General features: G+C 45.4%; 4 protein-coding genes across 4 annotated transcripts; 2 read left to right on the forward strand and 2 right to left on the reverse strand.

Moving 5' to 3' along the window:
• Positions 1-1,725: 1,725 nt before the first annotated feature.
• Positions 1,726-5,299, forward strand: LOC131266656 (somatostatin receptor type 5-like). Its single transcript, XM_058269260.1, has 4 exons — positions 1,726-1,797; positions 1,888-2,191; positions 4,243-4,742; positions 4,814-5,299. Exons 1-4 carry the CDS (start codon positions 1,726-1,728, stop codon positions 5,297-5,299), a joined length of 1,362 nt encoding a protein of 453 aa, XP_058125243.1.
• A 79-nt stretch (positions 5,300-5,378) lies between these two features.
• LOC131258789 (retinol-binding protein pinta-like) lies at positions 5,379-7,299 on the reverse strand. Its single transcript, XM_058260168.1, has 3 exons — positions 6,826-7,299; positions 6,043-6,243; positions 5,379-5,971 (listed from the first exon to the last, which is right to left on the reverse strand). The coding sequence occupies exons 1-3, from the start codon at positions 7,297-7,299 to the stop codon at positions 5,714-5,716; spliced, it is 933 nt and encodes a 310-aa protein (XP_058116151.1). The 3' UTR covers positions 5,379-5,713.
• A 761-nt stretch (positions 7,300-8,060) lies between these two features.
• Positions 8,061-9,504, reverse strand: LOC131258668 (retinol-binding protein pinta-like). The gene is made up of 4 exons (XM_058260027.1): positions 9,416-9,504; positions 8,741-9,242; positions 8,478-8,678; positions 8,061-8,406 (listed from the first exon to the last, which is right to left on the reverse strand). Exons 2-4 carry the CDS (start codon positions 9,212-9,214, stop codon positions 8,149-8,151), a joined length of 933 nt encoding a protein of 310 aa, XP_058116010.1. The 5' UTR covers positions 9,215-9,242; positions 9,416-9,504; the 3' UTR covers positions 8,061-8,148.
• A 6,224-nt stretch (positions 9,505-15,728) lies between these two features.
• On the forward strand, positions 15,729-17,199 carry LOC131259100 (alpha-tocopherol transfer protein-like). The gene is made up of 4 exons (XM_058260522.1): positions 15,729-15,854; positions 15,925-16,220; positions 16,288-16,663; positions 16,844-17,199. Exons 1-4 carry the CDS (start codon positions 15,786-15,788, stop codon positions 17,105-17,107), a joined length of 1,005 nt encoding a protein of 334 aa, XP_058116505.1. The 5' UTR covers positions 15,729-15,785; the 3' UTR covers positions 17,108-17,199.
• The last annotated feature ends 313 nt before the right edge of the window (positions 17,200-17,512 follow it).

The raw sequence follows: 17,512 nt of genomic DNA on the forward strand, positions 1-17,512 counted from the left end.
TCTGATTGCATTTGACGGTAATTTTCGAATGGAGACGCATGGTGTTTCCTCTTTCCAAATGGAGGCGCCTGGTGTTTTACTTTTTCGAATGAAAAGTCCATCCGAATAAGTTAGAGCTATAAGCTTACGTTTTTTTGTTTATGTTTCTAAATGCTTTATATGCTTTGTAATTCAATTCTCGAGCAAGTATAACGAGTGTATTACCAATAATGTTTAAGCCCGTTTATCAAATACCGCCCTCGGCTCTACTCGTCTTGAAAGCGATGCAAAATCTCTCCTCGATGAAAATGATAATCCCATAGCAAACTTTCTCTATTTGTTTTGATTTGCGTTGCTTTCCCCGCGCCTTTCGCTTCTTCCTTTCATGCTAGGTTATGACCGGCAATCAAACGCATCCCCTCCGATAATGCGAGGGAAAACGTGGTGTGAAAATGAGCCGGGTAGAAAATCAATTGCTGCTTATCGACGATATTGGCTTTGATTGAATCGCTGCGTACGAAATGGAACCGGGCCGAGGGTTGAAGATGGTTCCCCTACTCTCCACGCGTTAACCTATGCCGTCCCCTCCCTCTATCCCTCTCTCCCTCTGTCCTCCCAATGGCGCAGATAATTGCGATATTTGCATACGGGCTCGAACCCATCGGAGTCAACAAGGCTACGACGGAGAGGGCGTAATAACACAAAAAACGCGACGTTCATCCAATCAGCCCTCGGCGACCCTGGCCACGGCCAATCGAGTGTGCCGGCGACGGACGACGGAACAGATTGCCTTCCGCTCGGTTGCCGGCTGGTCGGGCTTGGGAGTTTCCATTTTTTTTAAGTCGCTTTTTTCCTCCACTCACACAGTGTGACGCGTTTTTCCGCGGGTGAAACTGAACCCCGTCGCTGCAGCTAATGCAGTTTGTAATCCGGGCTAGTGCAGCTTCAAGTGCAGCTGATGATCCACCCCAGAAGGAAAATAAAACCAGCTGTCACTGGCACGCATACACACAGGCACACATACGGCAGCACCCGCAGATATCTTGTGTGGCCTTCCGAGTCAAGTGTTCCGTACTATCATCGTCCGTGGCAGATTGTAAAGTTTAACATTGTAAGTAAGTGACGGAGAGGATACCAGCGCCAGCATGACTCAATCGCAGGTTAGTACCACCGACGTAGTAATAATCGTGTACGAACGTTCAGTCCTTGGAAGCGTCCGTTCGTGAACACACCCGCTGGGGTCGAACGGTTCATCGGGAAGTCGAATCGTTTTCCAATCGCCATTACATCATTTCGTTAAACGGATGCGAAATATAAAGATGCTGTGAAGTGATTCCAGGAAACTAACAAACTGACATCTTTGAAAGCATCAAGAGATTGGCGAAATAATTCAAGCCAAGTGCAGTTACACTTATTTTATGTTTGCGTCAATTTGTGGTTTTGTTAAATATTTCTTGAACAAACAAATTTAATTAAATTGAAAACCAGGATAAAAATAATATTAAAATTAGGAAACCTCCATCGAAAGCTTGTTAAGGATAAAAAAACACATATTTTAAAATGGATGTCTTATGTCAGTTAGCGATTTCTTTAGAACGTGGAATTCGAGTGGCCTTATAATAAACTTTTTCTGTTGTAATTTTGTATGATTACTGATTTACTAGTTTTTATTGAAAAAGGTGCAATTTAAATCAAAATCTACGAAAGTTCTGATAAGAACATTAAAAATAACAAGCTGAAAATAAGATGCTACACATCGTCGAACAGACGTTGCTCGCAATCATGATCAAGCTGAAACAGTTGGAAGATTTGCCATCGGTAAACCAAACCTGTGTCTGTATAAATAGTTGTACATTCAGTAAATTACCTTAGCTTAACACATTTGTTGTGCCGATATTCGCTGCGCAGATGGATTTCACGGTGTACGACTATCCGCGCGAGATCTGGCGCCTGAAGCCGGGCTGGGAGGTGGCACTGAAGACGGTCACCTTCCTGCCGGTGATCCTGTTCGGCGTGCTGGGCAACGCAATCCTCTGCTATATCATTGTCGAGATACGCGCACTGCGGACACCCACGAACCTGCTGATCGCAAACCTGGCCGTAGCCGATCTGGCCACGCTGCTCGTCTGCCCGCTGATGTTCATGTTCCACGACTTCTACCAGAACTACGTGCTCGGTGCGATCGGTTGCAACACTGAGGGTTTCCTGGAGGGTAAGTTGAATTTGGGCAAATTGGAAGTATTTATTATCAAAAGAGGGTCGATTATTTATGTAGTCTTGGGAAATATAAGCTTGGGAATTAATACTCGAATAAATCGGAGGAGTTCATGGCGCAATGGTAACGCCAGAGGACAACGCTAGAAATCGTGTTTCGGGTTTGGCTCACCGCCGTTCTATAATACATCGTCTGTCAAGAGGTCACAGTAATTTTGCTCGGAAGTATGAAGTTATTTTTCTATGGGGGCTGAATGTATTAGCTTCCTAGAGCACTCGTTACATTTTTTCTTTTGATAATATAAAATTTGAAAAAAAATCCGACCCGATATTTTTTGTTTTACACCGAGCTAACGGAATGATGAAGTGGAGCATCAAAACACTAAAATCGACAAAAGTCAACAAATATATTGTTTTTCAAATGATAAATTTTAAAAAATTGAAATGTTCTAGCATTTGTAAACGAGCACTAAAAAAGACCACTAAAAACCATTCGGGTAAGATTCCAAAACAATCAATTCTAGTGTTAAGAAGAGAAGAAAGGACAAATAGGATCAATTCAACTATTACGGGAAAGTGGAGACAGCCGATAAGTTTGTATTTGAATGACACATAAAAAAAAAGTTACACATTTTATGTGTTTATCTACGTGACTCATATGCCCTGTGTTAATTTCACTGCGTTGATATATAAAAAAAAGTTAGGTAAATAAGTGTAAAATTATTGAAAATTTCGTTTCCATTTTTTTTCTTTAGCCTCACGGCCACGACAGCTGAAAAATAATTTTCACCCGAAAAAAACCGGTTTTTTTTCGCTTCAACACCGTTTTCACGACGTTTACCGTGGCCGGGCTCTTTATGGTAGGACACTCACAACACTGTCTGCTATCTGAAGATTTTAGATGAAATTGATAATTCTTTGATTACGTTATCAATTAAACGTTAAATATTTGGTAGACTCGGTGATAATACGCACCACGGCAGAACAGTTTGCTTAGATTTGAGCTGTCAAAACATTTTCACCCTTTTTTCGCTACCATTTTCGTGGTCCATCCACAGATTTTGAAAAACTTTTTCGGCACTCATTGTCGCGAAAAAGTGAGTGCTGAAAAAGTTTTTCGCCTCTCGTGGCCGTGAGGCTTTTGATTTAAACTCATTGCAGTCTTATTGTGGAGACGAAAACTAAAACATCGTGACCTGGAGTAATATTCCCCGGGATATGTAGAGTAGAATCACATTCAGTTTCGATAACACATAATACAGTATAAAATGAAAACTTATTATGTTCTACTTTATAAACAATTTCATTGATATTGGAATTTGGACGTGGTCAAAAAAATCTCAGTTGAAGTTAGCTTTTGCGATTTTTCATTTTATTCTACTTTTCGGTAGTTTTTAGCATTATAATTTGTCGGGTATATTTTTTGAATGGACTCCAATGCTTAGTTTTCATCTACGCGAGTTTGTGCTTCGGTCAGTGAGAATTAATTGTTAAAATAGTTTATTGGCAAAAAATTGGATCTCTAAGGCTAAGCAAATTCATTTTAAAACTAACATAGGGGCAGTATAAACTTAATTACATAGAAATAGGGTAAGTGCTCTGAGAGTAACTGGTGCTAGTACCAATACTGGTTGTAGTGGAATAAAATCATAGGTCTACGACGAAATAAATAAAATAGCGACGTTTGTTCTAGTATGAAATGTTCTTTGATCATCTACGGAGTGTTCAAAAGATAAATTTCCCACTCCGTAGTAAATTAAGGATAAACATTTGATATTTTCCAAACAAGTTGTACTAATATGCTGGATTATTTAATTATTTCTTTAAGGCTATAAACACATATGTTCTCTGCTGTTTTTTTTAACTCTCAAATCAACACTGAATGCAATTTCATTTGCATCAGCTCACTAATATTAACGCCTACAAGAAACATAACAAATAGCATAACTATTTTTTAATGAAAAGGTACATATTGCCACATCTTACCTTGCTCTAATGCAATACCCTCATTCAACCCGTAACTGTAACCTTCTATAACTTCGCTCCTAGGCTCACTGCTCATCACCTCCGTCCTGTGCCTGTGCGCCATCAGCTACGACCGGCTAACGGCGATCGTGTTCCCCAAGCGCTCCCGGCTGACCAAACGAGGCACCATCGTGCTGATCGTCGTGTCCTGGGCGTGCGGGTTCCTGCTCGCCCTGCCCCTCAGCATGTACCGGGCGTACCGGGAGCGCCAGTGGAAGAACTACCTGGAGACGTACTGCGCCGAGAACACCACCTTCCTGCCGAGCTACTGGCACGTGCTGATCGGAGCCCTCGTCTGGTTTCCCCTGCTGGTGATGGTCTGCTGCTACAGCTTGATCTTCCTGAAGCTGGATCGCTACGAGCGGCGCGTTCTGCGCAAAGAGCACCCGATCTCGGTGTCCTACAAGCGCAAGGTGGCCAAGACGCTGTTCATCGTGCTGATCGTGTTTGTCCTGCTGCGGATTCCCTTCACAACGCTCGTCTTCATACGCTACAATCGCTTCCTCAACGACAATGTCAATCAGGTTCTCACACGTCAGTAATTACCAGCATCGGAACTGTCGATAACAGTGGCCCCTCTTCGTTCTTGTTTCAGATTGGAAGTGACTTCGAAATCCTCTGGTATGTCTCACACTACCTGATGTTCCTGAACGCCGCCCTTAATCCGCTCATTTACGGTCTCACGAACGAGAACTTCCGCAAGGCATTCCGCAAAATTCGTCTCGCCCGGTTCTTCTTCATTCCGGCGCTATCGGGAAGGGGTGCCGGGGGGAAAAAGTTGCCCCGCGACGCCAACCATCCCCGAGGGGCTATCGTACCGATCATGACGATCGGGAAGCTGCAGCCGAGGGCACCGTGTGGTATGAACGAGAAGCTGGCCAACCTTTCCGGCTGGCTGGTGTGTCCGGTGCAGCCGGACAACCAACCGACCACGCCATCGAAGGACACGAAGATATCGCAGCTGAAGTTCACCACCGATGGAGGTTCCTCCACGTTGGCGGCGAAGGTCGTGCTCGGGCCCGACACGGACAGGTCGGCCACTGCCGGTAGTACCGTGGCCGTTTCGGATGGGTTCATATGAGTACGGAGACAAATCGATTGGTTGGTTGTTCACAGCCATCAACGGGCATGTTAATAAAGCTGGTCTCTATTAGCCTAACAAGTGGTTATATACACTGAAGCTTTTTTAAGGCTGAACTCTTTTCGACAGTCATATTTGTTTTCTATTTCTCTTCCTCGTATCAAATATTAATTCTCAAAAAATTATATTGCTTGAATTGTCCACCAGTTCGGTGTCGTCCTATTAGAGCCCCAGAGGTTAACTGCTACTCGAATAATACCACTCAAGATCAAGCTGCAAGGCTTAGTATAAATATAAGAATGCACCCGCTGTCATAATGAACCAGTCATCTTCCTCGACCTTTGATTCATTTCGATCGAACCTCAGCCTTTTTGCCCATCGAAACCAAGTGTATTCACCCTCCGAGAGCGGATATTAGTCGACCTCCAGCTTCCGGAAAGAACCCTCCATCCCGAACAGCGACTCCGCCGTCTTCGCCCGTCCCACTCGCTTCCGCTCGTCCGTCCCGTACTGGTCCTCCTCGATGAAGTACTCCCGGTAGGAGAGGATCTTCTTCTCCCACGCGGCGGTTATGTCCTTCAGTGAGTCACCCTCGCCACCGTACTCCTTCGGGAGCAGTCGCTTGGGAATGTGCTGATACAGGGATTCCAGGTTACTCCCGTGAACGTATAACTATGATAGAAAATAAGGGAAGCAACGTTAAATAACAATTCGTTCATCAATCCTAATTCTCCACAACATACCCTCGATCGATTTTTCTCGCTCATGAATGTCTTGAACATATTGAACACGGTCTCAAAGCCGGTCGGTGTGTTGACGTAGTGGAAGCCTTTCTGGCGCAGTGGCGATCCCTCCTGGCTCATCATGGTCATCTTTTTGACGAACGTGGGAGTAAACTGTAGGAAGTGGGCTGTGGACACGTTCGCAAGATCCAGAATGCCTACCTGGATGGGGAGATAGATTGAGGATCGTTTTACTAAGAATCAAACATAGGTTTACAATAGTTTGGGAACTATTTTTCATCTAGATTATCCGAAGGGGTATAGAAAATATTATCTCTGTGATGTCATTTCATCTTCACGGATCTACAACCATCATTTTATGGCGATGAACTCATCGAATGTCTAAACAAAATACACCACTAGGGAATCGCCACACTGAAGTTTTCACCACTCGCACCAACAGCACAACTTGTATACACAAGAACCAAACTGTAGTGGCCACTTCCTTTCTTATCTGCACCGAACAAAGCGTTGACGATAGCGAAAACAAAAGCCAAACAGGGCTAACGCACAGCACACTAACGCAGCTGCTAAACCCTGGCCGTGGTGAGGTACAGCACCTGATGGAATTTCGCACACAACGCCGCCAGACCGTGTTGGGTGACAACACGCGACTCGACGTCTGATAAGGCCCATTCATGGAACTGACGAAACGGAACGCCGATATCTGTCACACCTAGAAGTTTCTCTTAGTGCGCACGTCCAGTTCCAAAGATCACCCAGGCGTACGTGCCCGACTCTCACCTGACCGGCGATGACCATATGGTCGTCCTCCAGCATCATGATGTCGTTGAACATGGTGCTCACTTTGATGACCTCCTCGATGTTGTACTGCTTCGGATCGTACACGCCCGGTCGGATGAGCATGATCCGGGGTGCGTCGGGGCCGTCGGTCTGCGGCAACGGTAGACCCACGCCGAGTTGTATGATCGCTCGGATGCGCGCCGCTTCCGGGTCCCGGTTACGCATCAGCTCCGGGATGGCCGTCCGCACGCTGTAGAACATGTCGATCTTTTCCTTCGCCCGCTCGAGGCTATACTTGCAGCCACGCAGGAAGGTCACTAGAAACTGGTCATCGATGCGGGCCCGGATGTGCGGTGTTCGGGCCAGCCATTGCCGGAGGGCTGCCAGATCTTCATCGATACGCTCCGGTCGTTCGTTGAGCTCGCGCTTGGCCTTCTCGTGCAGGGCCTGCGACACTGGACGGAGGTTCACCATTATGCCTTCGTTCGTCTTAGACGCAGAGGCACACCCGACACGGACGCTGGCAAACGCTTGTTCGTTACTGACAGCTACCGGCCGCGTTGCGACGGTCTTGACCGTCCGCAATGGCGCTGATAAGCTCGACCTCTGAGACTAGCACTAAACGTCCACTAACTCGTTGCTCTCCGTCGCTTCCCAGTGTGGACGAAATTAGCACGGAAGAAGTCTGACCGCTACTAGAGGTACTCTTTGCACCTCGAGCCAGGTAGGAAAAAGTGAAACCCAACAGCTCGACGATGGATCACTGCTCAAGATTCAATCGCCGTTCGCGCCCCTGCTTATCTTATCAGATAGGAAAGGGAGTAGGGAATGATCAAGCAACTTTTTGCATTGTGCGCTATCATCCGACGGTGTTTTCGCTGAGAGGTACCTTTTGTTCGGTGGAGCAATCGGAATTCCCGACCTTTTTTTAATTTGATTTCAATCAACATTCAGTTAACCTCTTCTTGGATAGTGCTCTGGACACGACTCTCTGCAGCAAGCTTTCCCAAAGAGGACTAGCGATCCGAAATACTTCTTGAAATACTTAACGTTTTTATTCGAGGGAGTTTCGAGCACATCCTAACCTACTGTCGACGTGGGTAACAATTTTGAAGAATACAACTTCAGTTACCAAGTAAACTCTAGCGATTACGCTGTAAGACTTGTTCAATGAAGCAGTGATGTAGTTCCACGAAGAAGTGGTGAAGAATCGAGAAACCCAACCGATTAATGATCTCCGATAAACTTTCCCTCGGGTGAACTTTATTGAAACCTTCACATTGTAACCCTGTCACCTGTTGTGCCGCCTTGAGTTTACGACCCCTAATCCACCTCCAGCTTCCGGAACGAACCTTCCAGCCCGAACAGATTGTCCGCGTTCTTCGGACGTCCCGGGCGCTTCTTCTCGTCCGTGCCGTACTGTTCGTCCTCCTGGAAGTACGGCTTATAGCTCAGGATCTTCTTCGCCCAAGCGTCCACGATGTCCTGAACCGGACCGGCATCACCGCCATACTCGGCTGGCAGCATTTTCTTCGGTATGTGCTCGTATAGCGAATCCAGGTTGCTTCCGTGCACGAACAGCTGCGTTGAAAACCGATCAGGCCTGTCAGTACCAATGCATCAAGCGATCGCCTCTAATTCGGCGGACTTACCCGAGACCGGTTCTTTTCGTTGAGGAAATTCTTGAACATATTGTACACCACCTCGAAACCGCTCGGTGTGTTGACGTAGTGGAATCCCTTCTGACGCAGTGGCGATCCCTCCTGACTCCACATGGTGGCCTTCTTCACGAACGACGGGCTGAACTGGAGGAAATGTGCCATGGTGCAGTTGGAGAGGTCAAGAATTCCCATCTGTAAATAGGGAAACATATTAATCTGGACGCGTTTGTACCCAAATCAACTCGTCGCAGTACCTGCCCAGCGATGATCAGGTTGTCATCCTCCTTCATCATAATATCGGCCATCATGGTGTTGTATTTGAACACCTCCTGGATGGTATACTTGCTCGGGTCGTACACTCCCGGCCGCACGAGTATGATCCGGGGACCGTCCGGCGTAACCGTATTGGGGAGTGGCACAGCGGTGCCAAGACGGATCAACTCCTTCAGCTTGACATCCTCCGGATCACGATTCCTCATCAACTCGGGCAGGGCTGTGCGGACCGCGTAGTACATGTCCAGCTTCTCCTTGGCCCGCTCGAGGCTGTGCTTGGAGCCGCGCAGGAACATCGTCAGGAACTGGTCATCGGTGCGCGACTTAATGTGCGGGCTTTTGGCCAGCCAGGCGCGCAACGCGGCCAGATCCTCTTCCAACCGCTCCGGCTTCTCGAACAGCTCGTCCGCGGCCTTCTTTGCCAGCGCGGCAGACAGGGGCCTGATGTCCGGCATTATCGGTGTTGATAAGTTGCGCGATAAGCTGTCCGAGACAAGAAGCAGAAATAGCACTTACGTATCATCCGTTTATTGGTTTTCTGAAGGTCGAGTGCGGCCATCTCCAACCGATTCCACAGCCGAGCATCCCCAGCGTTCAATGCCACGGTCGCACATGCAAATCAACAACACTCCCTGCACCCACGTTCCCACACTTACCTTGTGTAACTTTCCTGCCCGTTTGCTGAACTCGTGTTCGCTTTCTCGCTTTCACCGTCCGGAACGTCCGCCTGGCGGGATGGTAGCCTCCGTACTAGACCCCATTCGATTCCTGGTGCCCGCACGCTCCGGCCGGAGCTCCGTGCTGAACTTTGTTATCGATCACCACCGGTTCCCTCTCTGCGCGGGCCTTAGCGCGATTAATTTATTGATCTTGCGCTTCGCGCACCCGATAAGATAACCCTCTTCGCACACCTTGCCCAAATCGGGAGTACTGGGCACTAAAGCAAGCCGTATCGATGGCACATAAAAGCGAAAAATGAAAAACAGCAACCTTTTCCGCTTCGTCATTCGATTGGACGGATTTGGAAATCGATTGACCACGCGATTCGAAAAGCTTTGAATCGAAGGATGCTTTCGCTGAAGCGCAAGAGCTTTCCAGCAGTTTAAACAAACCGACACTAGGTGACTCTTTTTTTTGCGTCGTATCCTTCCTATTGTAGAGCATGTGTGGGTGGGACACTCGGTGTAATACTCATAAGCATAATGAAGTTTTGTGTTCTTCGTTGTTTAATACTATTGATATATTACATAAAAAACAGTGACACAATTTTGCATAGATTCTGACTCGTGGAAAAATGAGCGAGAAAGAGATCGCGTTGGTCTTGACCACGGACTCCTGGTCATCCCTTAAGTACCACCTTCTACCACTAAGGGTATAACACATCAAGTAACAACGTGGCTCGAATATTGTTACGGACGGACGATAGGTTTCGTTCGAGATGGAAAATAGAATTATTTCAAGCAATTTAAATTTTGAATAAAATCCGAGTTTCGTTCCAAGACGCTCATAATGACTCGTGGATGTCCTCAGACATTCTCTCAAGGAGACTCGTGAAGCAAGGACTTAACGCCTTATTCTTTACCAAGCGTCAAATCCTAAAGTGGAGCGGAACTGAACCGATTGTAAGGCCTTTTCTTATAAGAGAGTTATAATTTCTTGATATGGTTTCCTCCTTCTCCGGCTTACACCGCCGCGGAACTAAACTTCTCAAGAATAGACCGTCGCGGAACTGAACGTATTGAAAGCCTTAAGCTCGAGCCTAAGGAGCTTACGTCTGATTTCTCTAGCCTAGAATTTCGCGTTAAACTGCGTTTCCTCCATATCCAGCTTAGACCAGCCCGGAACTGAACGCATTGAAGCGAAAATCGTAAGGACGCTTAAGGAATCGGGAAGGCGTCGCGGTTCGTCAACGACAACGCACGCGAGCAGGCACCTTCCCATTTGGTCGCAAAACCAGTTCGTCACAAATATAATATTCAATTTAACCACTCTGAATTCAACTAACCTAGTAAACATCACAGCGTAAGTATTTTCAAAAATGGTGTAACAATTTGGTGAACTTTATTTCCATACTTAATTGAGACGAATGCTTTAAGCTACAATTGACACTATTTATTTTAAAGTATGATTGAAAGAATTTAGTTTCCTATTTTACCCTTTCTCAGGATGTTTATTTAAAAATGACCAAAACGTATGTGCTGATTTCTTTTCCGTTTATTTTTTCGTTCCACCCTACTTTAACCTTTAAAAACTCTTAACTTCAAAACTTTTAAAACTGTTATGAATTGACATTCGACGCAAAGGAAACGGCATAGATATACTTGCATTCTGTTTCATGTAGTTATTACTTACTGAAAACACACTTTCTTTCAGGCCTAAAACTATGGTCTACAGCAGTGATGTCAAACTCAGTTGACCTCGCGGGCCGCATTACCTCCCAAAATAGGTTTGCGGACCAAAACGAAACATTGGTTGGATTTATGAAAATAGGTTCTTTTCAGTGTGTTTTTAACTTAAGAGGCATGAATCATACTTTTATATTTGTTGTGTGTTATTTTACTTCTTTTAAATTTGCTATAAATCATAAATAATATTACAAATGATCAACAATCAGTTGGCTGAAGTAATTATGCCCTTTTACTTATCTTAGCTTTATACCAAAATGAACAATAGTGTAAATTGGCGGTGCTTCAAGTCCTCTTGAACGTATGAGTTCGTGGAACCACGTTCACACAACACTATTTTTCATTCAATCGGAAGCCAATACTCAAACTTTAAAACTTCTTCTTCTTCTTCTTCTTCTTCTTCTTCTTCTTCTTCTTCTTCTTCTTCTTCTTCTTCTTCTTCTTCTTCTTCTTCTTCTTCTTCTTCTTCTTCTTCTTCTTCTTCTTCTTCTTCTTCTTCTTCTTGGCGTAACGACCTCTTGGTCATGCCTGCCCCGTTAAGGGCTTACGAGACTTGTTTCCCTGTTGTACGTGGATAGTCAGTCCTCTCGTACAGGGGAGGGTCCGGTCTCGGTTGGGATTCGAGCCCACGCCGTCGAGGTGGTGAGAATCGGTGCTCATGGGTCGATTTTTCCAACCGGCGCTACCACATGTGGCAACACTGATTTGAATCAGAATGAAAATAGGGGGTTTCTCCAGTATAGCGTAATGGCACTAAAAATAGTGTAATAGTGAAAACCACTTGAAAATACGACTCAATAAAAATGCACTTTGTTATCGTGCAACAAACTTTCTGAAATGATGGATTGATAAACATTTGCTATTCATCAAGGCATAACGGGACCCTGGATCGGTGTCATGGACAGGAAAAAGAACATGATTCTATTGCAGAATGGTTCCTTAACCGAATGATCTTTATTAGCAGATGCACTGCTTATATATAGTATTATCGTTGCCATAGTAATCGTGAATTACTTATTCCTATGTCTACTATAACACTCCTCCCTAATTCACGATTCCTATACTATTACAAAACCTAGCCTGGTTCATCCGTTGCAAAGGCTTAGTGAATCCATCGGCCAGTTGTAATTTACTCGATACATATTCGAGTTTCACCACTTGATTTTCTAAGCTTTCATTCACAAAATGGTAGCGTATGCTTATATGCTTCGTCCGAGGGTTATACGATCCGTTTTTAGCGATGATGATTGCAGACTGATTGTCGCAGTAAATCAGAACTGTTCCTACATCGCTGAATTCCGAACAAAGGTTTTTCCACCATATTGCCTCTTGAATGCTTCGAGAGAGAGCCATGTATTCTGCTTCGCAAGATGAAAGAGCTACTGTTGGTTGCTTCTTTACGCCCCATGCTATTGCTGCACCTTGCAACATAAACACGTATCCACTCATTGATCTGCGACTGTCAGGATCTCCTCCCCAATCAGCATCGGTATATCCTGCCAATTCTCCGCTTTCATCCTTTCTGTACTGCAATTTCCTGCTCGCTGTACCTTTCAGATATCTTATTATATTCTTCACAGCCTCCCAATGTTGTCTTCCGGGATTTGAAGAAAATTGGCTAACAGTATTCACAGCAAAGGCAATATCAGGTCGAGTTATTTGCGCTACAAAGGATAAACATCCAATTGCTTCTTTAAACGGTACACTTCTCATTTCCTCAACTTCAGCGTCATTCTTTGGTGACATTGACTTTTCCAATTTAAGATCAGGATTCATGGGAGTTGTTGCAGGTTTTGCGTCGACCATTCTAAATCGCCTAACAATCTCTTCGATATATAACTGTTGATCTAGTGATAATATTCCTGCACTTCGATCTCTCTTGATTCGAATGCCAAGACAATGTGATGCTGTGCCTAAATCCTTCATTTTGAATTTCTGCATTAGAAATTGTTTTAGTCTTTTCTTCAAAGGATTATCATTCGTGAAAATTAACAGATCGTCAACATATATTGTTACGAACAGCATTTTATCTTCATTCATCTTCCAATATAAACAAGTATCAACTTTCGATCGTTGTAGGCCAAATTCTAGCAGTACTTCATTCAACTTTGCATTCCATACCCGGCTCGATTGCTTCAAACCGTATAACGCTTTCTTCAGTTTACATACTTTTCCATTTGGAATTGCAAACCCCTCGGGTTGCTCCATGAAAATTTGCTCATCACCTAGTTCTCCATGCAAAAATGCGGTAACCACATCCATCTGGTCCACATCCATATCAAACTTCGTAGCAAGTGCCATCAGGTATCGGACAGTTGAATATCGCACTACAGGAGCATACACTTCTTCATAGTCGATTCCCGGTTTCTGCGAACATCCTTTAACAACTAGTCTCGCCTTGTACCGGTCCACATTTCCATCAGATCCTCGCTTGATGGAGAAAACCCACTTGTTTCGAATGGTTTTTCGACCCTTTGGTAAATCGGTGATCATCCACGTCTGGTTCTCATTCAGGGATACCATCTCCTGCTTCATTGCCTCGATCCATTTTTCACGATCAGGTCTCCTCATAGCTTCATCGTAACTCTGCGGAATATCTTCTTCCGGTGGATGGTTTGAAATGGTGTTGTAACTTACAAACTCATTGTATCTATTTGGACAATTACGCTGGCGACTACTTCGTCTCAAAACTGGCTGAGTTTCTTCGTTTTGTCCTGTAGCATGCGGTGTTCCGGTCTGTTTCGGTTGTAGCAATCTATAAAGGCCTTTTTCTTCTTTCCCAGATACAATAACTTTTCCATTTGTATCTATAACCTTACATTTGTCTGCTGTAAAAATCACAGTGTGCCCTTTTTTACATATTGCACTCACAGACAATAGATTCGTAACCAAATTAGGTACCTTCAGAACTTCATATACGTTAGCGTTATTCTCTTCTAATTTTACTGTACCTCGTGCTATAGCCATCATGCTGCCATTATTCGCTGTCCATATCGCTTGCTGCAACGTTGTCTCATCACTAAAATGTTGATTCGGTTTTGCCATGTGACAAGTTGCTCCGGAATCAAAATACCAAGATTCACTGTTTGCATCGCCACTAGCAAACGAACTCCATAGTGAACTTGATTTTCCTTTTTCTCCAGACATTGGACACTTGGCTGCAAAATGTCCAGGCTTTTTACAATTATAGCACGTCTTTTCGCTCCTTTTCTTATACTGCGCCTTTGGTTTATACTCTCTTCTTATGTACAATGCTTCGTTATTCATGCTGCCATCAAGATTCCTATCACACTTCACGTCCTGCAGAATTTTTGCCTTTACCGCATCCGACGTAAGTTTCGCTCCTGATGCTTCCAGCCCCATGATCATTGGTTCGTAATGATCCGGTAATCCCATTAAAAGCAATGCTACCATCCAGGAATCGTCTACTTGAAATCCGATCGCAGCAAGCTTGTGGCTAGTCGACATCAGCTCGTTAACATACTCTTCTACGCTCATGCTAGAGGTTAACCTTATGTTCGTCAACTTCCGAAGCAAGCCGATCTTCCTGGTCAATCCGGTGTCTTGAAATGCTGCGGCCAATTTCTTCCATGCTGAAGCTGCATCCGTTGCGTCCTGAACCAGACTGTAGTTGTAACTCTCCAGACTCAGACAGATTGTTGCCAATGCACGCAATTTTGTCTCTTTGTCCACTACTTCGCCTTCATCAGGTTCCACGGCACTCCAAGTTCCTTCGCGGATCAAGATCATCCGCATTGCAAACGCCCATGTTGAGTAATTTTCACGTCCACGTAACCTTTCTACCATGGGAAGATTGATTCCGTTGAGCCGTCCTACGCCCGCCGTCGGCAATCCTGCTCCTCTTCCCTCCGTAGCGTTTTGTTCAACGGAACTTCCAGTACTCATTTTCGACATTTGCTTTTACTCTTCTGGGCCCATAACCTATTGCAGAATGGTTCCTTAACCGAATGATCTTTATTAGCAGATGCACTGCTTATATATAGTATTATCGTTGCCATAGTAATCGTGAATTACTTATTCCTATGTCTACTATAACAGATTCAAGCATTAAGAATAAAATCGCTATTTGTCATTTATTTGACCAGCTCGTATAAAACGTATCCATTTCCATACGTTAAAGAACAACAGCCACGTGAATCACTGGTTCCGAATATTTAATTATAGTCCTTATCAACGGCGTCACTAATCAACGCATTAACGGATCGGGACACTTCCGCATGTCGCTAAAAGAAGTGCACCGTACGCAAAAGCGCTGGGTCATGTAATCAAAACTGAAAAACCCAAAAATCATCCACACAGTTACCGCACGCCGGTTTCAGTGTCAAACTCACACGAACCGGTTGCGGATACTTCTTCTCTTCTTCACATTTGATTTTTTTTCGCACATGTGCCCTAATAAACACTGCACCTGATGCCAGTTCGACGATGGTTCGAGAAGTGCCCGTCGCTTATCTTATCTGATCGTATCCGAACCGGTCGTCAGACGCAAACAATATATGATACACGACCCGTGGGAGACAGGGCACAGTTCCGTGCAGAAATCTCGCGAGTTTGGTCCGGTATAGCTTCAGTGTTTGGTGTTCTACCCACCGTCGACAGAATGAGCATGAAAGTAGATACACTAGTTAAAGAAGTGTTTCCAGCACCGGTAGGCGATATCATAATGACGGTAAGGTCATCATCTGTTTTGGCAGTAGACCCGGATCTAATATTCTGCCGGTTCGGTGGAACGTTCACAGCTAGTGCGCCCCATTCCGGAATGTTTGAAGCGTAAGGCGGCAGAAGAGCTAAACGAGAAGGAAAATACCATCGTCGAGGAGTTGGACGTCATCAAGACATGGATGCGACAATCTGGACACATTCGGGGGCGACTCGAGGACCAGTTCCTGCTCGGGTTCCTGCGCTCGTGCAAACACAGCTTGGAACGTGTCAAGGAGAAGCTGGACACCTACTACACCATCCGGTCCGTTTTGCCCGAGGTGATGCGCGGTCGTGATCCTCTCGATCCGTTCGTGCGCAAGGTCATCAGAATGGGGTAAGGTAGAGCCAGCGACATGGTCGAAAAGAGATCGTTTCTCAACATGGGTGATGTGGGGTTTCAGTGTGACGGTGCCATTACCTAAGACGGTCCATCCGGACGACCCGAAGATCATCCTGATCCGAGGAGATGCCTTCGATGGAGACGCCTGCGACTTCCCGGATATTTTGAAGGTGTTCACCATGATCGGTGACATCCTGCTTCGCGATGACGATCAGATGATGATCTGCGGCCAGGCGGCCATCATCGATCTGGGTCACTCTTCCAGCGGCCACCTGTTCAACTTCAACCTCTCGTTCCTGCGCAAGGCGTCCATTCTAAACCAGCAGGCGTCACCCCTGCGCCAGAAGGGTTTCCACTTCATCAACACACCAAAGGGCTTCGACATCGTGCTGAACATCTTCAAGAGTCTGATGACGGAAAAGAACCGCAAACGCACGGTACGTACGTCAGCTGCAAACCTTCTGGAGACATCCGCACTATCGCGGTCGCGTTCCATTCACACGAATTTCACTGATAAGCTGCGACACCTGAAAACAACACAGCTATTCTCAGCAGCCAGTATCAGTCACGCACAACGCGAATGATTAAAAAACGGATGCAATATTCTTTCTCCACAGATCCTATCGCACGGTTCCAGCCTGGAGTCACTGCACAAACACTTCCCCAAGTCCATCCTGCCGGCGGAGTTGGGTGGAGAGCTTGGCCCAGTGCAGCAGTTTGTGGATGAGTGGGAGCAAAGGCTGATTGACAACCGGACGTACCTGATCGCGGAGGAATCGCTCGGTGTCGATGAAAGTCGCCGGCGAAACACCAATCCGTTGGCAGAGGAGAAGGATCTCTTCGGGACGGCCGGTACCTTCCGGAAGCTGGAGTTTGACTGATCCAGAGATCGTTTGTGTTTGATTATGATTGCCATGATGCGTGGCGGCTGATTCAAAAGATGCTATGATTGTACAAAATATTTTACCATAAGATAGGCTAATTATAGTAAGCTATACAATTAAAATAAATAATACAATAATACAATGTAGAGAGTTGTAAAAATCGTAAAAAAATAATTTCCCGGGAAACTCAAGTTGGGCGACAAAAACATGTTCACGACAACAACAAAAAACAAGGCTCACGCTCACCGAAGAGAGCGATGAGCGAGGGGTAGCTCCATAGTGATTCGAAGAGCGCGCGAGCGAAAGGAGCGCACGAGTTAAAGGAGCCCGCTAGCGTGATATTTGAAGAGCTCACTGCGGATCTGAATTGAATAAGGAGCGTGCTCAGCAATAAGGTGAGCG

This window comes from Anopheles coustani, chromosome 3, assembly GCF_943734705.1.
Source record: "Anopheles coustani chromosome 3, idAnoCousDA_361_x.2, whole genome shotgun sequence".
NCBI lineage: Eukaryota > Metazoa > Arthropoda > Insecta > Diptera > Culicidae > Anopheles > Anopheles coustani.

What these genes read in the sequence shown, in the direction of transcription:
- LOC131266656 (XM_058269260.1), top strand. Translation starts at nt 1,726, where the DNA reads ATGCTACACATCGTCGAACAGACGTTGCTCGCAATCATGATCAAGCTG. An exon ending in CACTGAGGGTTTCCTGGAGG is followed by an intron (nt 2,192 to 4,242) that starts GTAAGTTGAATT and finishes CTTCGCTCCTAG; the next exon opens with GCTCACTGCTCATCACCTCC. An exon ending in TCAACGACAATGTCAATCAG is followed by an intron (nt 4,743 to 4,813) that starts GTTCTCACACGT and finishes TTCTTGTTTCAG; the next exon opens with ATTGGAAGTGACTTCGAAAT.
- LOC131258789 (XM_058260168.1), bottom strand. Translation starts at nt 7,299, where the DNA reads ATGGTGAACCTCCGTCCAGTGTCGCAGGCCCTGCACGAGAAGGCCAAG. An exon ending in ATATGGTCATCGCCGGTCAG is followed by an intron (nt 6,244 to 6,825) that starts GTGAGAGTCGGG and finishes CTCCCCATCCAG; the next exon opens with GTAGGCATTCTGGATCTTGC. An exon ending in GCGAGAAAAATCGATCGAGG is followed by an intron (nt 5,972 to 6,042) that starts GTATGTTGTGGA and finishes TTTCTATCATAG; the next exon opens with TTATACGTTCACGGGAGTAA.
- LOC131259100 (XM_058260522.1), top strand. Translation starts at nt 15,786, where the DNA reads ATGAGCATGAAAGTAGATACACTAGTTAAAGAAGTGTTTCCAGCACCG. An exon ending in TAGGCGATATCATAATGACG is followed by an intron (nt 15,855 to 15,924) that starts GTAAGGTCATCA and finishes GAACGTTCACAG; the next exon opens with CTAGTGCGCCCCATTCCGGA. An exon ending in AAAAGAACCGCAAACGCACG is followed by an intron (nt 16,664 to 16,843) that starts GTACGTACGTCA and finishes CTTTCTCCACAG; the next exon opens with ATCCTATCGCACGGTTCCAG.
- LOC131258668 (XM_058260027.1), bottom strand. Translation starts at nt 9,214, where the DNA reads ATGCCGGACATCAGGCCCCTGTCTGCCGCGCTGGCAAAGAAGGCCGCG. An exon ending in ACCTGATCATCGCTGGGCAG is followed by an intron (nt 8,679 to 8,740) that starts GTACTGCGACGA and finishes CCCTATTTACAG; the next exon opens with ATGGGAATTCTTGACCTCTC. An exon ending in ACGAAAAGAACCGGTCTCGG is followed by an intron (nt 8,407 to 8,477) that starts GTAAGTCCGCCG and finishes TTTTCAACGCAG; the next exon opens with CTGTTCGTGCACGGAAGCAA.